This window comes from Hippoglossus stenolepis, chromosome 19, assembly GCF_022539355.2.
Source record: "Hippoglossus stenolepis isolate QCI-W04-F060 chromosome 19, HSTE1.2, whole genome shotgun sequence".
Taxonomy (NCBI): Eukaryota; Metazoa; Chordata; class Actinopteri; order Pleuronectiformes; family Pleuronectidae; genus Hippoglossus; species Hippoglossus stenolepis.
In genome coordinates, this window is record NC_061501.1 from 20,175,647 (window position 1) to 20,194,892 (window position 19,246).

The following is a 19,246-nucleotide window of genomic DNA, read 5'->3' on the forward strand; positions in this document are numbered from 1 at the left end:
ATGGAGCTCACTGTTACCATGGAGACCACGGCAGTGAAAGTCACGTCGGCTACGATTGGTTCAGCGTTACAGAACTAGGTTAAACACTCCACACTATATGAAACAGTGAATACAAACAGTGTAAGGAACAATGGTTTATGGGATGTGTAGTTCCTGAACTCTTTGAATGATTATATACACAGATTTGTACCTTTGAATTTTCTGAAACGTCAACGGAGAAAAGAGTTTTTTAATTCTTCGTATATAAAATTGAACGGAAGTGATAAATGTTACGTTGCTGCTGCGTGAAGGATCTTTTTACCAAGAGGAGGCTCGTTGGTGAACTTGATGGACGACTGAAGGAAGGTGATGGGAAATCTACACACACACAGACACACACACACAGTTAAATTATAGATGGAGATGTCCAGTCTTTAACTCCAGCGCCACCCTCAGGTCAAACTTCACATTTTAATCTCCGCTACTAAATCAAATCATCGTTATAATAAACACTGCAGCCTCTAGATGGCGCCAGCAGGGCACGTCTGATGTCATCAGTTACCTCGGGTGCACGTCGGTCGTCAGCCACACCCGGAAACTTTTGTGCACGTTCTCCGGTGTTGCCTTGGTGACTGTCTCCAGCAGCTCATCCAGGAAGTCTAGTCCCAGGTGGCAGTTCTGGAGGAGGAGCCAGCCTCCATCTGTCATGCTATTGGCCAATAGCCTGCGAGCATGAATCTCCTGGCCCTGCCCCATGGAGATGGGAGAGCACGGCGCCCCCTGCAGGATGAGAGCAGTGAAATACAGTGAGACCAGTTTATACCTATTCTTTACTTTACTCCTGCATCAGGTCTTGTTAAAACCTCCGTGTCTCTTTCTCTTCATATATTAATCTTGTCTAAACTAATCTGATTTAAGGATATCTGTTAACCGTCCATTCATTCATCTCGTTCCTCACCTTGTTCTTGGCGAGCCGCTCTATGTTCTCAGTCGGGTCAGAGCCCATCGACAGAAGACAGACCATTGGCGTCCGGTTGTCGCTCTCTGCCAACATGGCGTCCAGGTCCAGAACCAAACCTTCAGCGTACTGTTGACCCAGAGACTGGGAGATGTAGCGTCGGGCCTGTTCAACAAACACACACATCATTAACATCACAGTCTGAGCAGGAGACCGTCACTGCCGGAGATCTGGACAGACCTGAGCGATGGTTCGGTCGGGACACCAGCTCCGGATGAGCAGAAGCTTCCGGAAGGTGTCGAGCTTTTCCTCGTATCCATCGGGCAGCGCGGCGTCCTCTGGAGCTGGGTGGTCGAACCAGCTTCTCCAGGTACGTTCATTCTGACTCACCTGGACACACGGACAGATTGAATGTGTAGATCTGTGTTTCAGTTCTTACCTGACATCATGTGATTGGTTCTTACCTGAGTCAGGATCTGAGTGAACTGAGGCAGAACCGACAGCTGCACCAGGTTCAGCCACGTCTGGTCCAGGATCCAGCGTCGTGGTTTAGATTCTACAGAGTTCAGGTCCAGAGAGGCGCCGCCTACACACACACACACACACACACACACACACACACACACACACACACACACACACACACACACACACACACACACACACACACACACACGCTGTCAAACTGCTTTAATGAGCAAAGAAACAGACAAAGAGAGGAGGAGGAGGAGGAGGAGTTGTTTGTGACCTTTGATGAAGGTGAGCACCTCGGGGTGGGAGATGATTCGTGCCTGCAGGTCCATCTTCAGAGCCAAGAGCAGAGTGAAGAGCAGCTTGTGCTCCTCGTACAGACCTCTGGCTGTGTAACAGTAAACCTGCAGACACACAGTTTTTACTGATGGAGGACAGTGACGTCACTTTTCATCGAACACTAGAGGGCAGAGTCTGCACATGAAACGTAATTACAGACACGAAAAACAAAGCATAAAACCCCACCAGGGGGCAGCACCTGGTACGTGAGGAAGCTGATGATGTTGCAGATGCGTTTGGAGGTGACCTGCGACCTGGCAGAGTTCTGCATGGACGAGTCGAAGAGCCCGAGGAACTGCCGCAGCGACGTCTGGTACATGATGTTCACCAGCGACATCTCCACGATCAGGAAGTAGAGGATGCTCCCTCTGGTGGCCACTGGACGGTACTCCTCCCTGGCCTGGTTAATCTTCACCTCCGTCTCCGCCGCCACCGACAGCTTCTCGCTTACCTACAACAGGTTTATTATTGATTTCATTTTAGCTTCAGTCCTGAACCTGAACCTGAGCTGACGGACGGTACCTCCTGAGCCGTGGTCTTGGTGACCCTCAGCACCTCGATCAGAGACTGATCCTCCACCAGGGAGCCCTGTGTGCTCGTCAGCCTGAACAACAGACTGTCCTCCAGCTCCTGCATCTTCCTCTTGTTGGACGTCACCTCCTCCAGGAGCTTCACTCGCTCCGCCTCCAGCTCCTGCTCAGACCCACAGGGGGGACGGAGTCAGAGTCACATGTTAAAAAGGATTCAGGATCACTGTTGATTTCACTGATTGAATAATTCACAGCAGCTGTTCACTAACAGTATAACCAGTATAACTAGCTGGTTATCTGTCCAGTGTGGACCTGTTTCTCCAGCAGAATGACTCGTCCCAGCAGCTGGTCCTCCAGGCCTCGCTGGGTGACGGTGAAGTCGACCACGGCCGTCCTGGCGCTGACCTCGGGGCTGTACGCCGGGTTGGCGAGCTTGGTGGTGATGTAGAGCGTGAAGCCCTTCATCACGTCCACCTCCTTATCTCCCAACTTCACCTGCAGGATGAAGGAGGACGGACGTTACCTGAGACTCTTTTTAAAAAGAAAGAAACTAAACGTTGATAGTTTAATTCTCACTTTGTATGTGGATCCAGACTTCAGGTAGTTCTTGTCCAGTATGTTGTCGAGGACCGGGTCCAGTTCCTCCCCGACATCCTCCAGCAGCAGGGGGCGCCCCAGAGACAGACTGTCCTCCAGGTGGGATCGGAAATATTTATGGTTGAGAGACGTCACCTGAGACACAGAAGAGGTTTGTACTCCTCACCAGCAGAGGGCAGATGGTTTTGTGATTGATGGTTTTGCGTCTTCACCTGCAGCTGCTGCTCTCGCTCTCTGTTCTGGATCCAGGTCTTGCCCTGACCCTGGGGGTCGATCAGCAGCGGGTAGCGGGACGCCTTCGTCACAACGATGCCGTTCTGGATGGACAGGTCATCGCTGGGTAACCCTTGCAGGTTCCACTCGCTCACTGTGGCGTTGTCCACCAGCAGACCAATCACATTCAAGTCCTGCAGGGACGTCTCAGTTTAAACTTTTACAAAGATTCTCAATGTCTCCATCAGATCAGATTAACTGTGAACAGATTCTTTAATATTCAGTTTACTGAAAAATATATTCAGAGGATTTTAATTGAACACAGATATATTGTTTTACTTTTCTGTTTTATTTACCATGAATTGTCAAATAAAAGCTAAAATTACAGAAAAGGGATTTGTTTCGTCTTACAGGACTGAAGGGAATGAGCTTCCCCTCCATCTCCTTCTTCCACAGCTCCAGCAGGAGGCGGCGGTACTCCTGGTTAAAGGGGCCGGCGTACGACAGGAAGCCGCTGGACAGAAGGACGTCGCCGACCAGGTGTTTGATCTGCGTCTGGAACCCGGCACTGCTGTCCGTCCAACGGACCTGAGACACACGAGGGGAGACGTGGAAGGATGAGAGGATAGATGTATGACGGATGAATGAGTGACAGATGGCGGGATGAAAGCTGACCTTCTCCCCTCCCAGCCCGTCGATCAGAGCCGTGGCATTGGCCATCTTCTGGCGGCAGGCCTGGGCGTCGTCCTCCAGGTCCTGCTTCTCCTTCATGGCGGCGTCGTAAAGCGCCTAAAGTTCAGCACACTCACATTTCACTACAGTTCATAATACAACTAGAATCAGTTGTTTGTCTCCACCAATCAGAGCAGTTTTAATGTAAATACACAAATTTTCCAGACTCGTGAGGTGAAATGTGATCAGCTCATCTGTGAGTCCGACAAAGTTTCACCTGCACGGCGTCGAGCTCTCGCTGCTTAGCGTCCAGCTGCTCCTGAGCGGTGCAGAGCTCCGCCTGAGCAACCACAAGACGAGCCTCCTGCAGGGCCAGGTTAGCCTGCACACACACAGACACACACAGAGACACACACACACAGAGACAGACACACACACACACACACACACACACACACAGAGACACACACAGACACACACACAGACACACACACACACAGAGACACACACACACAGGACACACACACAGAGACAGAGAGACACACACACACACACAGACACACAGAGACAGAGACACACAAGACACACAGAGACACAGACACACACACAGACACAGAGACACACACCCAACAAGACACACACAAGACACACACAGAGACACACAGACACACACACACAGACACACACACACAGAGACAGAGACACACACACACACAGAGACACACACACACAGACACACACACACACACAGAGACACACACACACAGGAGACACACACACAGAACACACACACAGAGACACACACAGACACACACAGAGACACACAACAACACAGAACAGAGACACACAGACACACACACACACACACACACAAACAGAGAGACACACAGACACCAGACACACACACACACACAGACACACACACACACACACACAGAGACACACAGAGACACACCACACACACACACATTTTCTGTCCAGTTAGTTTGTTTGTCAACAAACCGATTCCCAGTAAACCTGCTGGAGGGGTGTGGTCTATGTCGGAGAAGAAAGGGGCGGATCATGGAATTTCTTTCACTTTCTTTAACATTGAGGGATTTGAAAGGTTGTTTCTCATTTTCACTGATTTCTCAGAGAATAATTCCTGATGAAAACAATCAGACGTGTCTGGAGGACTGATTTCTCGAAGTGTGTGTGATTCCATCCAGATGATTTACTTAAGGAAGGTGTGAAATCTACTGAGTGAGGTTTTATATTGGGACTCCTGTGTCTGTACCTTCAGGGGCAGCACCTCCTTGTTGATGGAGAAGAAGTCAGCCATGGCCTGAGTCCAGGAGCAGAGTCCCGCCACGTTACCACAGATCCTCTTGGCGGACTCCAAGTTGTAGTCGTCCACCTCCAGGTAAGGAGCGAGCAGCTCCACCACCTCCTCTGTGATGGAGTCCTGCAGCACAGGACGACAGCAGGAGGCGCTGTGATCGTCATCTACATGTTCTTCACCACAACGTCTCAACAACAGTTCAACTACTAGTTATGGACCAGACAGATGGTGCAGCTTTCAATGTAAACACTCATTCATCTGAATGAACGCATCTGTTCCTGTGTTGAACTGAACATGAACCAGTTCAAACTCAAGATCTGGTTTCACGTTGTAATTTAGGGACTAAAGAGTTTTGTCTGACAAACGTTCGTCCTGTCGTCATCACCTACGTGGGCGGAGTCTATCTATACTTGACTCTGATTGGTTTGTAGACGGCGTCTGATACTGTCTCTACTTCCTGTGATTGGTCCAAAAGTCCAAACTATCAACAAAGTGTTTTCACTGCAAACCAACAGAACCAGGTTCAGTTTGATCCAGACCCAGAACTCCTCTTCTGCTCTGAGGAACCTTTCACACCTGATGTTCAGGTTCACACTGAACTGAAGAGTCTGAAGGTGGAAAGCACGACACACACACACACACACACACACACACACACACACACACACACACACACACACACACACACACACACAGTTCAGGGTTTTTCCAGTTCTAAACATACAGCCGTTCAATGCCAGCTCGGCTAATCCTCATCTTAGCAGGTATGTAAGAAACACACACACACGCACACACGCCATCCAACACAATCCAGATATATTCCCCCTGACACGCACGCATGCATGCACAAACACACACACACACACACACACACACAGAGCTTGAAAAGCTGGTGACGGCTGCAGTGTGATAAGATGAGTAGGGAGTTTCCCACTGACACAGTTATAAACTCCAGTGTGTGTGTGTGTGTGTGTGTGTGTGTGTGTGTGTGTGTGTGTGTGTGTGTGTGTGTGTACATTCTGTTCTATCGTCTCAGATCTACGTGGACGTTCAGTAATCCTGGACTCTGACGTGTCCTCGACTCTAACAGCATTGTGAGCGTGCAGCAGAATCTGACTCAAGTGCGACCTTGCTAAAGTTCAGCAACATGCTGAGGAACGACGAATTCTGCATCAGCTTCATGGCCTCAGCCCACGAAGGTCGTAGACAAGGTCGCTCTGGGTCAGCGGTCACCGGGTCGATCTGAGAAAAACAGACCAAGGAAAAGAAATGAGATGATAGAGGAACATCTGGTTTCCTCTGGATGCAGCGACGTACTGGATGTGAATATTTGAAACGACTGAGTGACCTTCCTCTGGAACAGCAGCAGCACGACGTCCATGATCCTCATGATGAGGTGAGGAGGCTTCTGCAGCTTCCTCACGGTGGCGATGTCCGATGGTTTAATGGTCTGTAGAGATGGAAGAGGAACATTACGTGTATACTCTGTGTGTGTGTGTGTGTGTGTGTGTGTGTGTGCGTGTGAGACCTGCAGTGCAGCCTCAGCAGCCTGCAGCGCTGGTTTCGCAGCCTCCAGTTTGGACATTGCTGCTGTTTTATCGACTTCAATCTCGCTGACGATGAGTTGAGCTTTGTCCTTCACCTTCTGCACCTGCTGCTTCACCTGCACAGAAACACCTGGGTACTACTGTGCTGCCTGTGGCCACTAGGGGGCAGAACCAGACACGCACACATGTTTGTACTTCTATCTTAGTGAGGACACTCATTCACATTATACATTCCCTAGCCCCTTACTCTAACCTCATCCAAACTGAATGCCTAACCCTAATTCTAACTGTAAAACCAAGTCTTAACCCTCAAATAGTCCACTGAGCAAGGGAGGACCGGTCAAAATGTCCCCACTCTGTAGGGTCTATGTTTAAAATGGTCCTCACAAAGGATAAGTACAGGAGCTTGTGTGTCTGAAATCGTCTCGGACCATCTGAGACCGATGACGAAGAGTCGAATATCTGCAACGTTTCTCTACGTCATGACGTCTATATTAACGTTAACGTTGTCTACTCAAATGTGGGTTCATTATCAGAGGAGGTAGAGTAACGTGACCTTTGACTCCTCCCTGCAACATCTGGCGTCTGTCTGCGATGTGATTGGATAAAACCATCATTCTCTCCTAGGCCACATGGGATGGAAACGTGAAAATAACAAAGTCGTGTCTCTGACCTTTTCAGCAGCCTGAGCTTTCGCAGTGACCTCCAGCAGGACTTCATCTGCCCTCTGGGAGGCGACAGCGAGTTCCTGCTCCTTCACCACCAGCTCCTTGGAGAGTTGAGACACTGACTGCTCCGCCTCCATCAGTTTACACAGACCTGCAACATGATTAAACAACAACGAGGCGTTTCCGAGACTTCGTCACCTTCACAAAATTCATCACGATCGGTCGGTTTGAACTTTTCATCCTCACTGAATCTGCCGATCATTTCCTTGTTGATCTATTTTCTACAAATTATGAGAAAAATCTGAAAACTTCATGTGTAGATTTTTCAGGCGTCTTTTTTGTTCATTTGAGTCACATTTCATGACGAAGAAGCTGCACAAAAATAAATAAATCGATTATTAAAACCTATAATCAATGAACGGATTCAATTACGACAACCGTTGCAGCTCTACTCTTCTTGTAAACAACACGTCACCATCGCAGCACACGTTTACACATGTTTACACACGTTTACACAGGTTTACACACGTTTACACACGTTTACACAGGTTTACACACGTTTACACAGGTTTACACACGTTTACACACGTTTACACATGTTTACACACGTTTACACAGGTTTGCCGTCAGGACTGAACCCGTCATGCACACCAGCGTGTTCCCGGTCGTACCTGTCTTCATGCGCTCAGCCAGCGTGCCCACGTGAGCGATCTTCTCGCCGTAGATGATCTTGTAGCTGTCGATGAAGGACAGGTAGGATTTTGGCGTCACAAACGTTTGACGTCGGAAACGTTCAAAGTACTCGGCACATTTCTCCGCCACCAGGTCCTGGAGGGAGAGACGCCGTGTGATTGGTTTGCCCGAACTTGCCAGTGATACACACCTGGACTGAAAGCGTTACCTGGAAGGTTCCCATGGTTACCACCACGCTTTGCTTTACGTCCTCTGAGCAGCGGAGGTCCTGGTACTGGGACAGGAAGTGATGCGACACAGCGACCAGGGCGTCCCGAGGCCAGCGCTGGAACCAGTCGACCGTGCAGCCTGATATCAGCCCCGGGAACTGTTGAGGTCAAAGGTCGCTGATGTCATCACTGTGGTTTTTAATATATTTTATTCACGACTGTCTCGTAACCTCCTGTGATGTCATCACATGTCACCTCACCCCGTCACTCCGTAGAAAACAGTGAAGGTCTCAAACTCACCTTCAGAGCACGAGTACGGAACTTTTCCCCGACAGGCGAGAAACAGAGGACGACGTGGAGATTGCTCCGCACGCGGGACAGGAAGAAGTCGTAGAGGTTTTCTGAGGTCGGAGGTCGGCGAGGGTGCTCTCGCTTCATGACAGGAATCAGATCCTGGGTGATGTCGTCCAGCTCGTCGCGAGCAAACAGGTTGGAAACTTCGCCGCTGGCCAGGACGTTGTTCATGTATTCTGGAGCAGAGAGAAAATATGAAAATCTAACAGACTTTTGATCACATTCATGTTCCCCAGAGGACGAACCCTTGTGATTCTGTCATGATTTACAATCTGGTACCGAGGAACGCTTCATCTTTGATGTCGTTGTCGGTGAAGAGGAACGTGACTCCTCCCCCCTGCTGACCAGCGATACGATACAGAGCCTTCAGATCCTCCAGCAGGTTGCTGCTGTTGTACGACCTGCAGGACACACACACACACACACACACACACACACACACACACACACACACACACACACACACACACACACACACACACACACACACACACACACACAAGTCATAAACCTCCTCCATGGTAGCAGATGGGACATGGACCAAACTAAACAATCAAAGTGTTAAATAAATGATTGACACCTGGTCATTGTGATCTGGAAGGTTTGGTATCCTGCGATGAACGAAGCCAGCCTCGTCAGGCTCTGCTTCCCCGACCCCCCCACCCCGACCAGCAGGGCGTTCCCCTGCTGCGTCCGCAGGATCCGTGAGATCCGCATCAGGTGTGTCATGGCGTCCTGCGGTATCAGGTTAAACAGAGAGAGTCGTTAACCAATAAAACCAAAGAGACAACAGACAGATTCACTTCTTCCTCTACAGCAAGAAATAAAAATAGAGTTTTACGATAAGTTTTAAATATCAACTCTGAATCCAACATGGCCCCCTGCTGGTGGCCATCAGCCTGACAGGAACCACGCTCACCTTGAAGAAGACCAGGTCCATGGCTCCGCCTCGTACGGCCTCGTTGTACTGCTCCTGGAAAACAGACAGCCGCTCCGCCAGGGTGTCCAGGGACGGGATTGGCTCGTACACCTGTCAATCGAGTAATAAAGGCTTTTGATTGGCTCTGTTCTGATTTGTGGTAATTTTGAGGAATTCAGAATAATTAACAAATTATTGATGAAACATTAAAAATGAGACATGATTAAATGTGGCGTGTCCTTTTGGGTTTGAACCTTCGGCGCTTCCAGCTCGGCATCTTCGGGTTCGTCCCCCGTCGCCTCCGGAGCGTCACGCAGGAAGTCCACAAAGCAGCTGTCCCATTGGGGGTGCTCAGTCAGAGCTGTCCCATGATCCTCCACTGTGATCTGGACAACGGGGGTTATAGAAAAACTAAAAGTGGCGACTCAGAGGCGATGACGCTGGGACATCGTGAAACCTGATTGGTTCATAGTTTCATCGCTTCATTTGTTTTCATCAGATTTTTAACTGAGAACGTGTGACCTGATTTTATTTCTTGTCCTTCTTCACGAACTTTTTTTTATTTTATCACAGTTTATTATATGTTTGATTATTATTATTATTATTACACAGACAGACAGACAGACAGACAGACAGACAGACACACAGACACACACACACACACACACACACACACACACACACACACCTTCTCCATGATGCAGCTGAAGGTTTGTCGGTCGCTGCTGTCGATGAAGCGGTCGGCGATGACTCTGAAACATTCATGATGGAAGAGAGCGGCGAGGAGGGCGGAGCTCTGACACACGTCTGACCTCACAGTCAGGATCCCCTGACACACAACACAACACAACCATCAACACCACACAAACTCACAACACAACACAACACAACCATCAACACCACACAAACACACAACACACTCACAACACAACCATCAACACACACAAACATACCACACAAACGTAACCCAACACACACATACAACACAACAATAACCAAATTACAAATAAACATTTTCTTTAATTAAATATGATTCTCTGTTATAATACATTTAAAACTTTATAAACAGGTTCACAGGATGTTGTACAGATATATCAAAATAAAAGCCCTCCTTGTTGTAGTATGGTAATATGTAAACATTGCTGACCCTGACATTGAACATTAAACATTAAACATTAAACATTAAACATTAAACATTAAACCTGGTACAGTCGCTGTCGACAGAAAACGTAGAATCATTGTCTCTTCTTTGTTCTTGTTTCCTTCAGGATTAAAAATATAAACAGGAAGTGTTTCCTACCTGCCAGATTCTGCTCAGGTCCCTCAGGTTGAAAATATAATGAAACTTTGCAGGAGACGGTAACATCTGAGGAAACCGACACAAACATGTGGAAACATCTGTCGAACAAGATGAGGGAAGAAATCTGTACTTCCTGAACATACATCTTCACAATAAAAGCGGGGAACTTTCCTTCTGTGTAAAGTATATTTATATATATTTATTACAGAATTTTAAATCTGTTAAATAAAAGCACTGCTGTTAGATATAAGGAGAACATTATAACATCTTAATACATAATATCATTTTTAAAAAGTTCTCTGAATACTTCACCTTGGCCTTGACGGCCTGCCACACCCGCCTGGTGGTGGGCACCAGGGCGGCGGCGAGGTCGCAGACGTCAGCGGGGAAGCCTCTCTCTGGGCAGAAGTATCCCTGAGCCACGGTGCCGAAGATCTTATCGATGGAGGAGTTGGAGGGCAGCGTGCAGTTAAAGATGGAGAACTGCCTCTTCAGGCGCTGAGGGATGTCGTTCCGACCGCCACCGGGGTGGATCATGGCCGCCACCAGCTGTTAGAGGTTGTTACAAACTTTAGTCAGCACATTGATGCAGCTAAAGGACATTAGACAGGAAGCAGATATATGACAGAGACACGTCTTAAAAGTGAATTCCTTCACTCAACTGAAGCTGGAAACACTGAAGCTGAGCCACACAAGTGATGTGACGCTTTAATTAATGATCCCAAACAATCTATTTTTGGTGAATAACAGTAAAAAACATGGCAGCCATGAACCACAGGGCTGTTACCTGAACGTCGACCACGGTGATAAACTCTCCTGGACGATCCAAACTGTAGAAACCTCCCTGTTCCATCAGCTGACGCACAATCTCATTGGTTATCTGAGGGAGGCGGGGCGGAGAGGTGTCAGTTAGCGATTGGTTAGCAGGAAGTGTCATTAAAACAAGACGAAGAGAGAAACTGTTAATGTGGACAAATGTATTGATAATCATATTTAAAATGTTTAATTATCAATTTATCAATAAAAAAAATTGCTCGTATGATTGGTAAACTGTAAAAGAAAAATTGACATTGACCAATCAGAGAGTTTGAGGCTGACCTGGTCTCCCCATTCGTTGATAACGGGCATGTTGATGTCATCTATGAGAACAGTCATCCTGCGTCCGGCCGGCGGCCCGTAGGTGGCGCCCATTCTCTTATCGATGTAGCTCTCTATGGTTCTCTGGAACATGCCGGGCAGCGTGGCAGACGAGAAGTTGAGCGTCTTACTGAGGTGGAGCTCCGGGTCGAGCTTACCAGTGTAGCCCTGCAGGGGGAGCCAGAGAGAAACACGACATGTAGCTGTTGCATTAGCGAGCTGAGAGTAAGAGCTAGCTGCAAACACTGCTGGAAGCTGCAGTTTCTCGAACAGCCACTGGGGCTGCCCTCTGTTGACAGGTTCTGTTTGGACCCAGTTCTTTGGTTAATCAGATTTACGTGTTTTCCTCGACTGACAGTTTTTCCTCGTTTGTTAACACTGAAGTGTAATTACATGTATTTATTGTGTAACTACATTAAACCGTTGATGGAATCCCTCTTTGTCAGCTTGTTGCGTTACGTCTCTCGTGGTGTCTCACTTTAATCATGACGGTCTTGGCGGTTCCCTGCTCTCCGATCAGCAGCACAGCTTTTCTCTGCTTCATGATGGTCTGCGTCAGGAAGTCCGTCCTCACGTTGTCCACATTTGGAACCAGGATGGACGAGTAGTCTGGGACGTGGTCTTTGGGGTAGACGTACTCTGGGACCTGGATCATGGAAGAGAAGGTAAATGAGTTGGCTTTGACTCTGAGAGGTGAAGGATGACGTGGTTAGGTCAACGAAGCGATGGCGGCCTCGTGTTCACACACCTTGTTGGACCAGTGCTCCCACTGCCCCTGCTCATTGACGGTGAACTCGAAGATCGTCTGGTCGTCCTGAGTGTGCGGCAGGTCCAGAGACGAGCCGTGTCCCTTCAAACACAAATCATGCAACACTTTATCCCGAAGTCCACGTTGGTCCAAAACACCTCCAGAGACACAAATCATTCAAGGTCTTTTCTCTCAGAATGAAACAGACGAAGAGCTGAAGAAATCTGATGTATCACGTTTCATTACATGAGGGCCTGACCAGCACTGCAGCTAAAAATAAAGTTTGTCCTGAGGGTGGCGCTAGAGGAACACTCAGAAACCTCCAGGGTTTATCCTCTGTGGAACATGAATGTAGATTTTAAGGATGTCTGAACAAAGAGAATGACGATGCCTCCATGAAGAAGAGAATTCAGAAACCTTAAGAAAGGCCTCCATCTTGGCTCTGTCGTCCAGCTCCAGCAGCGCGCCGAGCGACCACATGACCGCAAATACAAACAGGCGACCAACGTCAACGTGGCCGCCCTGCTTCTCCTCCGCGGCTGGGAGCAGACCCTGACACACGGAGAAAGAGAAGATCTCTGTGAACTTGGAGCTGCTGCCCGGTCACAGAGAAACATGAACAATAAGCACTGATCTGCTGTCGTACCTGCAGCAGGTCCACAGTCTGTCTGATGTACATACACTCCAGCACCTGCATCTTAGGAGACACAGCAGTGAAGACAAAGTCCACTACGTCCTGGAGGTGGAACAGACACTAGAGTTATTATTATGGATACGATTAGATGACATTGATTAATTAATATGTTAAACTAGTTTCCACCTGCATCCGTTAAAGATATAAATGTTCATGTGGTGTTTGTGTCACTTGATGAATCCCAGTTTTCTCTCTCTTGTCTCTCTGTGTTTGGTCTGCACCTCTTCAGGAAACCTCTCACTGAGTCTGTTTGCTGCTCAGTAGCAGTATCATAACTTATACTCTCTTTAACTTGTAGAAAACAATAAGAAAAGTAAAACTGTGAAACACTGACTGATTATTGAACAGATGTTTATCCTCAGCTGCCTGAAAGAAACACTGGTTACTGAACATCCTCTCCAGGATCCTCTCTCCACCTGGTAGCAGGAGTCGAAGCAGAGTCTCAGGGCGTCGGCCTGCGGCTCCGGGAGCGTCTGTAGCCACGCCTGCAGGATGGGGCTCCAGCCGAGCACAGACGAGCTCATGAACACCATCCCGTTCCTGGACACGGTGGCCGGGGAGGCGTTGTCGATGTTGTGGGGCTCAAAGACGATCTGGAGGCAGAACACAGAGGACGTGTCTTCACATCACAACTTCTACACGTCACAGTGCAGTTCACCACAGTTCAGCTATTCAGTGGATTCTGATTGGCTGATGGCAAAAGGCTGACATATGGCTGACACATGACTGACAGTCACCTTGCAGCAGGGCGCCATGGCGATTCTGTCTCCGTTTGCCAGCGTCAGAGTTTTGTTGTCATCCAGAACTGAGTTTAGATTCTCGATCCAGATTGCATCAACCGGACCATCCAACACAATCCAGATATATTCCCCCTGACACGCACGCATGCACGCACAAACACACACACACACACACACACACACACACACACACACACACACACACACACACACACACACACACAAACAGTTAAAATGTGTCATATAAACATGTTATTAATTTACGTTATTATAAATCTATGGAGTAACTGAACCGTCTGTCCATCAAACCTTCTTGGCCTTGAGCGTCTTCCTCCATAGTGTGGAGAAGATGCCGTCGGTCCAGTCGTTGGTGGTGACGTCCAGCGTGCCGAACATCTGCGAGGCCGTGATGGCTTTGGGGTTCATCCTCATCTCCCGGTGCGGGGAGCCACATTCCGACATGGCCTTCATCAGGGTGTGGATGCAGGTCGTCTTCCCGGCGCCGCTGGGACCCAACGCCATCATACCTGCACGAGAACAAGCAGCTGAACTCACGACGTTCAATGATGCTGCTCAACCAAAACTGACTCCAGAACTTTGTGTAAGAATAAAACAACGATAAACTACGATTTCAACGACAACAATAGAAGAAGGATTGGATGATTCTCCACCACGAGGACGGCTCTAAAACAAGACCTTGATATTGGAACATAAACGTATTAAAATGTCTTAATATGATAAATCTTAATAATATTGTATACATTTATATTTATTTATATATAAGTGGTGAAATGTAAAAGTCCACTTCCAGATTTTCATTTAAACCCAGACGCTGTCATCTAGTGGTGAAACATAGGTACAACAAGTAATCTCAGATGAGCTCACCAGAGCTGGATGTTTAATACCTGATGTCAGCGTTCACACAGTTTAATAAAGTTCTGTCTGATGATCTGTACCGTGTCGGACTCTCTGCGTCTCGTAGAGCTGAACCAGTTTGAGGATCCATGGGGGGTGAGGGATCAGACCGGCCCTCTGAGCCTGACTGAAGATGGACGACTCCAAGTCTGGATACCCGGCCTTATCCAGAGCTACCGGAGGGAAGGAGAGGAGGAGCGACTGGATTACATCATGTTTGTCTCCACATGTCTGATCATAAAGACATGAGTGAGTCTGTTGTTGAGAAACGTACCGATGCCAGGAAACAGATCATTGATCAGACTCATGAACAAAGGTTCGTCCTCGTCCACCTGCACAGAAACACTCACATTATCAAATCAACCCAGAACAAAGCATCATTTCAAACACTGTTGTAACAAACAAATAATCAATCATCAAATAATCTTGTTATAATACAGTTAGACGACATGACAGCTCCTGTAGTGAATCATGTTGATCGCCCCCTGGTGGATGGCTGCAGTAGAGGTCATAAACCTCCTCCTCCATGTTAGTCACACACACACACACACACACACACACACACACACACACACACACACACACACACACACACACACACACACACACACACACACACACACCAGTTTGGAAAGGTTCATGTCTCTCAGGACCCTCATCACCACGGTCTTCTCTGGCTCTGACGGGTTGGATCTCTTCACGGCTCCCAGCGTCCTCAAAACTGACAAAATGTTCCTCAGACCAAAATCATAATGGACCTGGTGTTAAGACAAAACAAATATCATGAAGTCAGGTGCATATAAAATATGATAATATGGCTATGATTGATCTGATTGATCTGTAAAATGAGTCCATGTGAGTTTTGATGACGTTTCACTTCCCCGACCTGTTTGGAGAGCTGCTCCTCACACAGTTTGTAGAGGGTGTAGAACTTCCTGCTGAGAACCTGGTTGTCACGAAAACCTGCACTGGCCAGTTTCACCCTCATGATGATGGCTCGGTCCGGGACCATCATGGCTACTGTGCGGAACTGGATCTTCAGGTTCTCGGGCAGCTCCTGGCGACCGGCGTATCCAGGGTTCTGGAGGACCAGTTGTAGAATCAGGTTTTGATAACTGACTGGTTCTGAGATACATAGAACTCTGTGATTGGTTCGCTGGTTGGTTCTGAAGAAATTCAAAGCTGGAACTGTGGCTGTGAGATTGTTCTGGTTTTGAGGTGGTTAAGTCCTGGGACTAATTCAGGGGCCATGTCCTTGGGTGGACGCAGACTACAAACTTTGTAGATGTAGATTATAGACATTCGTTTTCAGAGTATTTCATATTTGCGTCTCTAGCCCTTGCGGCTGCATCGTTTGTTACTTTTAGCCGCTGCACGTTTCCTCTATAGCGAGCTCATTAGCTTTATCACCGGCACGCAATGAATCCTGGGAAAGCTTGGCCCACACATTGGATTCATTTCTTGGCCTTAAGAAATGGGAAGTTCAGATAAACCCTTCGAAGCATGTGACCCCTGAAGAAACACAGCTTGTGACATCGCTCGGTTTGGATCTAAGGTTTCTGATCAGACCTTTGTGCATTTACTCTCGGTTTTCACTCAGTACGAAACTTGTAACTCTTCCTGCAGGTCGGATCTTGGTTACCATGGTGAGGAAGATGCCAAACTCAGGGTCCATGTCGACCATGTCTCCGTCTGTGAAGACAAACTGCTTCTTCTTGTTCTTTTTGCACTGCAGGACGACGTAGATCTGCTGGGCGGCGACTGACAGGACCGGCAGCTCGATGCGGTTGAACTCATCGAAGCAGCCCCAGGCTCCGGACTGAGCCAGACCTGCAGAGACACACAACAACCAGCAGGTCGCACTTTACACAACTGGACACATGGTTGAGGACATTTTTTTGTTGAGCCTGAAACTTTTTGGCTGCTTGCATTTGCGATCTCGTTCTTTCAGTCAATACCCAGAGCTCTTAACCAAAGGTTTGGAACGTAGATCGACCAGTAAATCATAAGCTTTGTCTTTCAGCTCCATCAGCAGTTACCACGAGCAGAGGGCAGGAGGCTCGCAGGGATTTAAGCCGACTGTTGGCTGTAGCAGCATCACACCTTTATAAATACGTCCCAGTCCTCTGTAGTCCATCTGGTCCGAACAATTGAAAACCACCACGTATTTGCCCAGACAGCGACCCATGTCCTTCGTGGTCTCTGTTTTACCTGTAAACACACAGACACACACAAACACACACAGACAAGCACACACACTTAATTAGAGCAACAAACTCAGAGTGAGAGTTTTTCACTGGAGACTTGGTTACCTGTTCCTGCCGGACCTGCCGGAGCTCCGCCCATGCTCATCCCCAGGGCCTGCGACAGAGTGATGTAACACCTGGACACATGTGTCAGAGTGGTAACGTATTGATTTAAATGATCTGTCAGTGGGTTTGGTTTGTAACAGAGTGATAATTAAGATGGTCGGCCCGAATGACGGAGGCGGGGTTTATGACCCATACTGCAGCCAGCCACCAGGGGGCGATGGAGATGCTTTAGCTCCACTTTTGGGAACCGTCATCTTATTGACAGTCTGTGGTTTGTACCTGTCAGTCAGCGGAGTGATGACCAGTCTGTCTGTACAGCCCAGGTATTCGTTGCAGTAGCTGAACTCCACGTCTGTGATTTGAATGACGCATCTGTCCGTCTCCTCCAAGAAGTAAAACCTCGACTGTTTTTGCCACTCGAAGTCCAACGCAGATCGAACGTTCAGGCGCACCTGATGGAGATAAGGTTACAAAATGACACAACCACTCGGGTTAGTGACGCAACGTAATGTCTCTGTCCCTCCATCCACCCACCAGCTCGTCAAAGATGTCCCTCTGGTGGACGTGGATGGTGATGAGCGTCTCATACTTGGTCCTCTCGTTTCTGCTCAGCTCCTTCGTCGTCATGTCGATCAGCTCGTTGAGGAGGTCCATGAACTTCTGATTGGTTGTCTGCATGATCTGCCAGACGATCAGACGGGGGGGTGAGAGGAGCTGATAGTTAAAGGTACGCCCCCCCCACTCACATTAAAATAAAAACTAGAATTAGACTTTACATTAACTACCTTCCTCACAAGAGTTTTTCAGTTACGTTAAAGTAATGTTGGATCATTTAAATGTAGTTTGTCTCTGTTATCTACTCACATGTTTACCTACGTGTCCACTTACCTGCTTAAAAACCATCAAAATCTAATCAGTTCATCTTTGAGTTTAACTCAAGATTTCTACCAAATTTGAACAAAGTCCCTTCAGGCGTTCTCATGATATCGTGTTCACAATGTCACGTGAAAACATGATGCCTCCGACCACTGGGTGTCGCTGGCGCTGATACATACAAATAAAAGCACCTTCTTGTCAGACTTGCTGAGGACTAGTGCGTCTTCTGCGTCTCTGGTCCAGATCATCTGGATTCCCAGGAGGCCGACCTGAGCTGGAAACGCCGACTGGAAGTCCAGCAGCTTCAGGCCCGGCTCAGTGATCGCCACGTAGGCCTGACGAATGATGGCGTGGAGCGTGTGTCTGACTCCGGCGAGCAGCTGTACTAACCACACCTCCACGTTACCCTGGAAGGTTGAATCGTCAGCAGTCACAGAAAAGATCCAGACAGATTCATACAGTTTTAATGGAGGTTTCTGGTTTAAAGTCCTGTCAGAGGTTTTGAGAAGCAGCCGCTGATAACATAGTTTAAAAGTAGTGATCAGAGTGTGTGAGGGGAAGAAGAATAAATGTTCTGATGAAATGTACCTGAGCCAGGACGGGTTGACTCAGCTCCACAGTTTCTCCTTCCTGAGACTGAAAACTGAGCATCTGGTCGTAGAGTTTCTCACTGAACACGACTCGGCTAACGTTGTCGAACAGACTCAGGAGATGAGCCTGATGACAAAGAGAATTCAGACTTAAATATTTATCAACTATTTTATCAAGATCGTAAAGAAAGAAAAGAAAGAAAAGACGAAAGGTGCTGAGAGGTGGAGCAGAGAAAAGTTTTAAAAATTAAACTAAATCTTAAACCAGTGTTTGTTCCACCTGCACCGTGTGTGTGTGTGTGTGTGTGTGTGTGTGTGTGTGTGTGTGTGTGTGTGTGTGTGTGTGTGTGTGTGTGTGTGTGTGTGTGTGTGTGTGTGTGTGTGTGGGTGAAGCTCTTTCTACTTTGCTTTTATTTTAATGTAATTATTGCACTGCTGAGCTGACGTGTTTCTTCTCGTGCGAC

General features: G+C 47.9%; 1 protein-coding gene across 1 annotated transcript in view; it reads right to left on the reverse strand.

Moving 5' to 3' along the window:
- dnah5l (dynein, axonemal, heavy chain 5 like) overlaps nt 1-19,246 on the reverse strand; it is a 40,953-nt gene that overhangs the window by 3,154 nt on the left and 18,553 nt on the right. Inside the window, exons 41-89 of the mRNA XM_047337941.1 lie at nt 18,781-18,909; nt 18,384-18,599; nt 17,851-17,997; nt 17,596-17,768; nt 17,317-17,387; nt 17,108-17,215; nt 16,647-16,834; nt 15,891-16,085; nt 15,628-15,762; nt 15,279-15,336; nt 15,046-15,177; nt 14,399-14,616; nt 14,087-14,221; nt 13,766-13,942; nt 13,302-13,391; nt 13,073-13,207; nt 12,656-12,757; nt 12,386-12,553; nt 11,869-12,075; nt 11,558-11,650; nt 11,083-11,319; nt 10,771-10,836; nt 10,159-10,299; nt 9,725-9,856; nt 9,471-9,581; nt 9,132-9,286; nt 8,831-8,952; nt 8,498-8,727; nt 8,197-8,355; nt 7,967-8,123; nt 7,301-7,446; nt 6,609-6,743; nt 6,429-6,530; nt 6,209-6,322; nt 5,036-5,203; nt 4,037-4,141; nt 3,763-3,876; nt 3,499-3,675; nt 3,087-3,281; nt 2,854-3,009; nt 2,590-2,772; nt 2,270-2,440; nt 1,947-2,198; nt 1,686-1,812; nt 1,402-1,523; nt 1,178-1,327; nt 938-1,102; nt 542-759; nt 302-357 (exon numbers count right to left, since the gene is read on the reverse strand). Coding sequence (XP_047193897.1) covers nt 302-357; nt 542-759; nt 938-1,102; nt 1,178-1,327; nt 1,402-1,523; nt 1,686-1,812; nt 1,947-2,198; nt 2,270-2,440; nt 2,590-2,772; nt 2,854-3,009; nt 3,087-3,281; nt 3,499-3,675; nt 3,763-3,876; nt 4,037-4,141; nt 5,036-5,203; nt 6,209-6,322; nt 6,429-6,530; nt 6,609-6,743; nt 7,301-7,446; nt 7,967-8,123; nt 8,197-8,355; nt 8,498-8,727; nt 8,831-8,952; nt 9,132-9,286; nt 9,471-9,581; nt 9,725-9,856; nt 10,159-10,299; nt 10,771-10,836; nt 11,083-11,319; nt 11,558-11,650; nt 11,869-12,075; nt 12,386-12,553; nt 12,656-12,757; nt 13,073-13,207; nt 13,302-13,391; nt 13,766-13,942; nt 14,087-14,221; nt 14,399-14,616; nt 15,046-15,177; nt 15,279-15,336; nt 15,628-15,762; nt 15,891-16,085; nt 16,647-16,834; nt 17,108-17,215; nt 17,317-17,387; nt 17,596-17,768; nt 17,851-17,997; nt 18,384-18,599; nt 18,781-18,909 — 7,243 coding nt within the window. The remainder of the gene's footprint in view (nt 1-301; nt 358-541; nt 760-937; nt 1,103-1,177; nt 1,328-1,401; nt 1,524-1,685; nt 1,813-1,946; nt 2,199-2,269; nt 2,441-2,589; nt 2,773-2,853; nt 3,010-3,086; nt 3,282-3,498; nt 3,676-3,762; nt 3,877-4,036; nt 4,142-5,035; nt 5,204-6,208; nt 6,323-6,428; nt 6,531-6,608; nt 6,744-7,300; nt 7,447-7,966; nt 8,124-8,196; nt 8,356-8,497; nt 8,728-8,830; nt 8,953-9,131; nt 9,287-9,470; nt 9,582-9,724; nt 9,857-10,158; nt 10,300-10,770; nt 10,837-11,082; nt 11,320-11,557; nt 11,651-11,868; nt 12,076-12,385; nt 12,554-12,655; nt 12,758-13,072; nt 13,208-13,301; nt 13,392-13,765; nt 13,943-14,086; nt 14,222-14,398; nt 14,617-15,045; nt 15,178-15,278; nt 15,337-15,627; nt 15,763-15,890; nt 16,086-16,646; nt 16,835-17,107; nt 17,216-17,316; nt 17,388-17,595; nt 17,769-17,850; nt 17,998-18,383; nt 18,600-18,780; nt 18,910-19,246) is intronic.